Raw genomic sequence first — 8,114 nt, 5'->3', positions numbered from 1 at the left:
TTGCAGTTGTTAAAGTTCCTCTGAGATTTTTATGATTTGCTACTTTTAGATTGTGTTTTAACCAAACCAAACTTTTAACCAACTTTTTATTTTAGTTATAACCAAGATGCTGCATGAATGGGATGATGGGTTGGTAACAATATACTATCACAATCACCTCATGGGGTCTATGAGGCATTACTTTTCCCTCCACACATAGGGAATGATTGAATAGTTTTTTTTAATTAAATGAATAGAACAATCTTTAAAAAAAAATATTCTGCATGTTCTGGTTGTATGACATAAAAAAAATGTAGAGGACAAATAAGAAATAAGATGAGCAATCTAAATGAGATTCAGTCTTTTCACCCCTTTCATGGACCCAGGCTCTCAATTAACTCCAAGAAAGTGTTATTTTCTCAGCTTCAGTGGTTTATTGCTCTAATTTTACTATCAATCTTCTCTATGCTCTCAGGATGCCACACTCAAATTATTGAGCAGATGAACATTCAAAATCGCCGAGCTACAATAAAATATAAGGGTTCTGTTAAATAAACCATGTGTAAATAATTGTAAAAAGCAATGGGGAGCCCTGTGTCATGAAGTCCATTCCGTGTTTGGTTTGGCTGTGAGTGATGTGGCTCAATTTCATTCAGGTCTTAAAAAGCTTTCTTAAATGTTTTGTTAAGACTGTGTATCATTTAAAATCCTGCACAGATGGAGAATAACTTAGCTCCCAAATGATTTTTATCTATTTCTAGAAACTGCAGACGCCAACATGCATCTCAATGAGATACTCAGAAATAAGGAATGAGAAGCTCGTTTTAAATAAATACCATTTTTATTCTGTTATTGGCTTTTTACAGGTACAAAGCATACAACATGTTATAGTTTATCAAAAGTGGAAAACACTGATGTTACGTAATGTAACAAATGTAAAAAATAAGTAATCAACCTTACTTTCCCCGAAAGTAAGAATGTAACACTTCAGCGTATGAAAATTTGCATAAAAACACATCTAAAGTAATTTAAGTTAATAAACAGTACAAAAATGTTGAAACCATACATGTCAACATAATAGACAAGGACACCACTGATGTGACAAATGACTGTGAATTTTCATAAAATAATAAGAAATGTACATAAGTTCAATGAGTTTTAGTTAGGGTCATGTTTTACAGGATCAACATTTTCATTTTCATAAGTGCCAGAGAGACAATTGGCTGGTCAGAGAGTGTTAATGCAATATTTTAGCAAAATCTATTTTCCCGAAAAGATAACATCTCCTCAGGCCAATGAAACAGAATCCTTAAATGTCTGTAAGGCAGCAGACGTTAATACCTTTCACTCTTGAAGTGTTTAGCCAGTCTAAAGGGAGGATCCAAAGTAAGGCAAAGATGGACGGAAAGAGATCATATCATTGGGCAACAACACATCATAAGTGCTTATTTTTCAGAAGCTCTGCATCAGGTAATCCTAGATCTAACACATCTACTTAATTTTACAAAACTAACAATGCACCCCTTAAGAAAGATTCCTTTATTCCGTTCAGTATTGGCTTTCTCGGAATCAATATTAAGCCAGTCTCTTATCTCTTGACTCGATTTCTTCTGGGAGGGGAAACATTATTGGTAATATGGAACAAAAAAATGTCATTAAGATAATGTAAACTCCCTGCGATGGACTGGCGACCTGTCCAGGGTGTACCCCGCCTCTCACCCAATGACTGCTGGAGATAGGCACCAGCACCCCTCGCAACCCCACTCGGGATAAGCGTGTTAGAAAATGGATGGATGGATGGATAATGTAAACTCCCAAATTTAATTCAGGGGAGGGTTTTACTCCTAAACTCACCCAGTATTGATAGATATACTGTAATGAGGCCTCAAAGAGATGAATGCACAGTTTGTATAGTTTAAACATAGAAAAGACTGGTAAACTCTTCCAAGGTGGCAACAGTGAAATCATTCACCGGTTTTCTGCCTTACTGCATTAAAAGTCGTCTTTTGCTGTTGAGTAATAATAAAAAGTTTAATGTACTCACAAAATATACAATCTTCCTTTTTTCAAATGGAGAATGACAATAATCTACAACACTGTAATAAATAGTTTCATACATATTGCTCAGCTTCTCCTTCATTAAGAATGGTTACAGAGCCATCCCCACTGTTCATTTCAATGTCTTTTGCTGCAGCATCCTCAGGTAGCGAGGCTAAGTCCTTAAACACGTCAACATAATGTCCAAAGCCAGGCCCCCAGTTCAAAAGATTGTCCCAGTTGAAGCCTCCAGCTTGCTGACCCAATTTGTGGGATAAGGTGTAGTGCTGCTCACTGGAAGGTGTCTGGGCAATGCCAGGCCCTCCTTCTGCCCGCCGGCTAGAGTACCGCCTCTGCTTGAGCCTCCCGCCATAGTCCTCATCATCAGCATCTGACTCGTTTACTTGTGACAGCTTTGGAACTCTGGAGCTATAGGAGACAGGTTTTTCCCTGTCATACTCCATTTCTGAGCAGGTGAAGGAGTCGTGTGAATCACTCTCAGATGAGGACTCTGGAGCTGGAATACCATCAGCTGGGTTGCGGACCCTTGATAGGGGTCTGCGGCAGTCCTCCTCTGAGCTGGAGCGGCCATGGTCGGCGCTGCAGATGCTGGGGTTGCGTGGACGTGGTGTGTTAAGCCTCTCCACCTCTTCAATTGACAGCCCCACTGGAGGCCCTGTCTCTAGTGGGATCTGTTCAATAGGCTGCTTCAGCCGGCTGCCTGGCCTGGAGGTGTGGCCATGGCCAGCCATTGTCTGTGGACTCTTGCTACGCCTCCCCAGCCGGGTGGCATAGTTAAACATAGGTGGAGGTTGGCACATGTCATTGTGCATATCCAGTGGGCTGCCTTCACGGCGAGCCAGGTTGAGGTCTCTGGTGGGAGTGTTGCGGTAGAAGGAAGACGGTTTTGTAAATGGAGCTGGGGAATGTCTGGAGAGAGGGTTGGGGGTAGGACAGGCTGAATGGGAGTGGCTTAGTGGAGTTGACCTGAGGGCCTGTGTGTATTGAGGCTGGTAAGTGTAGCTTGTTGCTCCAAGTGGTAACGGAGACTGTCTAGCAAAGCCGAGCGGGCTATGTCTCTGGATAGAAAACTTGGGAGTGTGGCTGCGGAACTGCTTGTAGTGTTGGATGATATCTGCATCTGACGGTGCAATGCTGCTGGCATTGTCTATGTCATAATGCTCAATATCTGCTTCTGGTCCGTTACAAGGAGCACAAGGAGCACTAGGAACAGTCTCATTGTTGTGGGGAATGTCTGTTTCATCGTATATCAAGTATGGATTCTCCCTCTCAATAATGTCGGGTTTAGGGTTTCCTTCGGGTTGTTTTCGTACCGTCATGTCATCTCCATATGGTGGGATGTTGTCTGGATCATCAAATGCAACATTTTCACTTCCCTTCTTCTTTTTCTTCTTCTTTTTCTTCTCGTTAGGTTTCTTCTCCTTAGGTTCTTTTGGCACTTTGGTCTTGTTGCGGTCTTTGCAGTGGTTACACAGGATCAAGCTGAGCACCACCAAGGCAAGGATGGTGGCACAGCTGCCAACAATAGCAGGCACAGCCCAAATTGGCAGAACCATGGCCTCTACTGTGGGACTTGGGCTGCAGACAAAGCCACCATTGTCGGCTGTGGTGCAAACAGTACTCTGAGGGCACTGCACACCTAGACAGGCCACCAGAGTTTCACAAGTCTTGCCAGTGTAGAATTCAGAGCAGATACAGGTGAACCCTGAATTTGAGTCTGGCATGCAGCTGCCATGGTTCTGGCAGGGATTAGAGGCGCAGTCACCAGGTGGGACACACTGATAGGTGTACCACTGGTTAATACACATCAGGCCATCTGAACACGGGCTGCTCTCACACAGGTTAGGCCCTCTGCAACCAATCTTTACAGATGAACTTGTCTTGGTTAATGTCACAAGGCTGTGTTCGCCAGTAAATGGCAAATTTTCCCCATTGTACTTGACGTATGCCAAGCAGCCATCAAAACCTGCAGAAAAATAGAGAAGGGAAAAGGGTGAGTTTGCAAGAACAGTCAGCAGGATATAACAGAGGACCCAAAGGAAAATCCCTTGGCCTGGATAATGTCCTCATAAACAGCTAGACCTGGGAGCTGTAATCAGGTACAGGGATTTTGTTTAGATGGCTTATGAGTTCAAGCTCAGAACAAAACAATACCACTGGTAAAATTTCATAGAAAGCTCTTCCTGTGAAAAAAGGAAAAAAGAAAAGGATACACACACCATATATATATATATATATATATATATATACACTGTGGTATAACAGTGAATCCATCACTGAGGCCATTATGGCTTCAAGACATGCATCTGGGTTGGATGAATGTGTTTGTGTCTAATTCAGCCTGTTGCCTAACAGCACTGCCTCACAGATGTAAACAGGTTTTTTATTAAATTTATCCCACTGCAGATTAAATCCATTTGTGTCTTTTCATTAGCTCAGGAGCAGTGAGCATAGAACAGAACCCAAATATTCAGACACACACTGGGGTAAAGACTGGTTAACAGGCAGACTGCCACAGGTCTGCGTGCTGAGAGTGTGTTTGTTTTGAAATGGTCCCTTCGTAAAAGACCTCAACAAATCATTCAAATGGCTAATTTTTACCATATTAGTACATGGCGTAAGCCCTTTTCCCTCCTCTTGAAATCCTTTGATATTTGCTGTGTTGCATTACCTCCTCCTGGAAACCCTCTGTTTCACCTTTTGAAAACTTATGCTCAAGGAAATCTGATCTTGAATTTAAAAGCAGCACAGCTGGGAAGATGTTTGGCACCAAAAGTCAACATTTTCTAAAATTATATTGTTTTGTTGTGTATCACTATTAGAAATGTATCTTTTTCAAAACATAAATAATATAAAGTACATTTACGTCCATCTTTATGTGCTTTTTTGAAAAATAATGTTTGTCAGGGCTAAAGCCGCAATTTGTATAGCAGGATATGTGGTTATTTCATTCAATAGCTGAATCGGATCCGTATTCGATGTTGTCCAATATGCTTGGGCCAGGTAACATTATCAGATTATAAAAAATGGATTGGTGCATCTCTTTCGCTGAACACAAACTCACTCTATTAAAACATGGTGAAATAAATACATAATAGAATAAAACAACTGCCTGAACATCAATTTAAATGTGCAAATACTGCAAAATGTGCCCAGCTACAGACTGGCAACCTGTTCAGGGTGTAACCTGCTTTTTGCCCATAGATTACTGGAGATAGGCACCAACCCCACTGTGATTCTAACGGATAACTGGGAGAAGATGGATCGTATTAGAGTAAAATGTGCAGTAATATGGGTTGATATGCAATTATTAAAAAAGTGTACACCAGCTTGAACCCCTGTATTTTTTGACAACTGAAAATGCACAAAGAACATTGGGAAGGACCTCTAAATGAATCACATTGTAAACTATAGGTTATTTACATCCAACTGGTGTTCTATAAGCAACCGTTTACGTTTATTATAATCATTTCAATTTACAACTAGTGAAAACCTGACACTAAAGATCAGAACCTATGGGCTGTAATTCAAATTAGTTGGTGAGCGGGGATAACTAGTTAGAAATGCATTGCTGTTGACCAGGGAGCAGGGATCTAGGACATTCTACATCCCATCACCCAGTTGTCCTGGGGCCCTGGCTGCTTGTGAACTGCTGAAGGAACACTAGGCGACCAGGAACCTACTCTGAACTGTCAGTTACTGGGCCTGGTCTATTTCCTGGATGTTCAACAACCTTGGACATCCAGTTGGGCCATCCACTCTAACTCTGAAACCCTTGCCCCTAAAGCTATAAAAACTCTACAGGACACCTTCACTTGCTTATTATGATGTTAAGAAGTCCAACCACCCCCACCTTAGCTGATTACTTGCAAGTTCTATATCCATATTATGGAGAAAGACTTTGATGTTGGATGCCAGGAACCATTTAGTATGAAACTTCCTTTTAAGTTCAGCTTCTCAATAACAATAAGCCACCACAACACCCTTATTGCTGCAGAGGAAGCCAAAATGCATCATTGTTGGTTTCTTTGAACTAAATATATTAATCTTTTCTGTTTAGGCATAGATTTACTCCAGATCATCTTGTTCTGAATTTTATAGTGCTGTTACTAATGACACAGGCTGGTGGACATCCACATTTCTGTCAGATGATTATATCAATAAGTGGAAGCAGGAATGCTAAGATGAAGCACAACCCACAACAACATTTTTATTTATGATGTTTGCTATGCTATGTGTTACATATCACAGCTAATAGTTTCCTAACCCACGCAAGACTATATGAATGATTGGGGGGAAAAAAATCAAACAAAAATAAGTTCTCACCTGCTCCGGTTTTCTGTTGTGCTGACCCAGTTGGGATTCCACCCAGTGAGAATGTCAGAACACCTAGACCTGCGAAGTCTTGGGTGGCATGTTGGATGAGTCGGGGGAGTCCACTGTCCACCTGGAGGACAGTCGATGAGCCATTCTTAAACATCCGGAGGATGTGCCACTGGCCGTCTGACAGTACAGAGTCTCCTAGAGATCGCTCCACCTTTCCACCAACACCTGCATCCGAGATGTAATTGATGTTGCCATTCCTCAACTGAAAAAGAACCAAAAAAATCACCTATGAGTTTCATGAATCCGTATACTTTCGTAAGAGGAAGCAAAGGGACTCAGAAGATATGCAATAAAAAGTTGAAACAAGCACGGGGGAGCATGACTGTGCCTACTGGCCGAAATGAGTTATAGTAAATTTCTAGCTCTCTCCTGTAAGCGGGTTGCATACTGACATTTATAGCGCTTTTGCTTTTCTTTAGGAAAATTCTGAGTTGAATTCCTGTCCGACAGTCTTTCTGTATGGAGTGTGCATGTTCTCTTTGTGTATGCAGGGGTTCTTTTAGGGTGCTCCAGCTTCCAAACAACGACCAAAATCACGACTGCTAGGTTAACTTAGGTGTGTCTATAGATGGTTGGATGCCCCTGTGCTGCCTTGTGATCCTTCCAGGATGTACCATGACTTTCACCAACGGACTACTGAAGAAAAGTACCAACCATCCCATGACCCTGATGGCTGAGTGGAAGAAAAAAACTCCATGCTATCTTAAGCAATTAATCCTTTTGTGTCCGGGAGACACAGCCCCTTGGAAAAGGGAGGAAATGTGATAGCAAGGACCTGTTTCCCTCGAAAGGCCCTGGGTACCCTGAAGCTCAAATGTTCAGGAGTTGGCGATCTTTGTTTGGATGGGAAAAACCGAACTGTAAGTAGGGTGGCCACAAGGGTGGCTAAGGGTGATCATGGTCCCCCCTGGCCCCCCATCTAGCTCTGCCGCTGTCTTTATTGTCTAAGCTGGTAAAATCTATAGAGGATCTAGTGTAACCCTGGAAACACCTTCCAAAAAAAGATTAAAATTTTGGACAACCTTGTTAACAGTGTATTACAGTTTCAAAAAGCTGCATTCATCTAAAGGCTTTATGTGGTCTTAGTACTGCAAATGAAATGAGCTACTTGATTGTAATATCACCGTGTGAATATAAACATTCAGCTTATCAAAGATGAAACATGGGAAGCTGACTCCCTAGATCTTTTCAATGTCAGATAAAGTTCGGTCTGTGAGAAGCAGTTTCATAAACAAAGGCAAAAAAATAACAGCAGCTTTCCAGATAAATACAATGCGTTGTCATGCCGACATTAATCAAGGCTCATGGGAGGAAAAGTGTTCTGAGTCTGCACCGAACAGAGACCAAACTGCTCTCTGCTTGGGATGCTGATGTCAGAGATCAAAAACAGAAATTCAGCTTGATGCTCATAAATCTTTCCCTTGCCGGGACACCCTGCACTCTATCATGTTCTCACTTCTTGCGTGGGTTTGGTTCATGCCATTCACCCAAGAGGAAATCAAAACCCTGCAAACAAATGGATTCACAGGGAGTGTGATGCTTCATCCTCTGACTTCAGGAAAAAAAAAGAGCAGAGAATGTGTCTTTAAAGAAAATTAATACGCGTCTCTTTGGCATCAGCTTTGAGTTTGTGGTTTTTTTCTGCGAATGGTAATCTCGTGTTCCCCTAACTTCGATGGAAAAGTAATCTT

At 41.8% G+C, this 8,114-nt stretch overlaps 1 protein-coding gene across 1 annotated transcript in view; it reads right to left on the bottom strand.

Moving 5' to 3' along the window:
* Nucleotides 1-819: 819 nt before the first annotated feature.
* fat4 (FAT atypical cadherin 4) overlaps nt 820-8,114 on the bottom strand; it is a 140,087-nt gene continuing 132,792 nt past the window's right edge. Inside the window, exons 16-17 of the mRNA XM_015392947.1 lie at nt 6,364-6,625; nt 820-4,003 (exon numbers count right to left, since the gene is read on the bottom strand). Of these exons, the coding sequence (XP_015248433.1) occupies nt 2,091-4,003; nt 6,364-6,625 (2,175 nt within the window). The 3' untranslated portion in view covers nt 820-2,090. The remainder of the gene's footprint in view (nt 4,004-6,363; nt 6,626-8,114) is intronic.

Source organism: Cyprinodon variegatus, unplaced genomic scaffold, assembly GCF_000732505.1.
Source record: "Cyprinodon variegatus isolate N-32 unplaced genomic scaffold, C_variegatus-1.0 Scaffold616, whole genome shotgun sequence".
Lineage (NCBI taxonomy): Eukaryota > Metazoa > Chordata > Actinopteri > Cyprinodontiformes > Cyprinodontidae > Cyprinodon > Cyprinodon variegatus.
The sequence above is the reverse complement of the archived record's forward strand: the minus strand, read 5'-3'. Positions and strand labels throughout refer to the sequence as shown.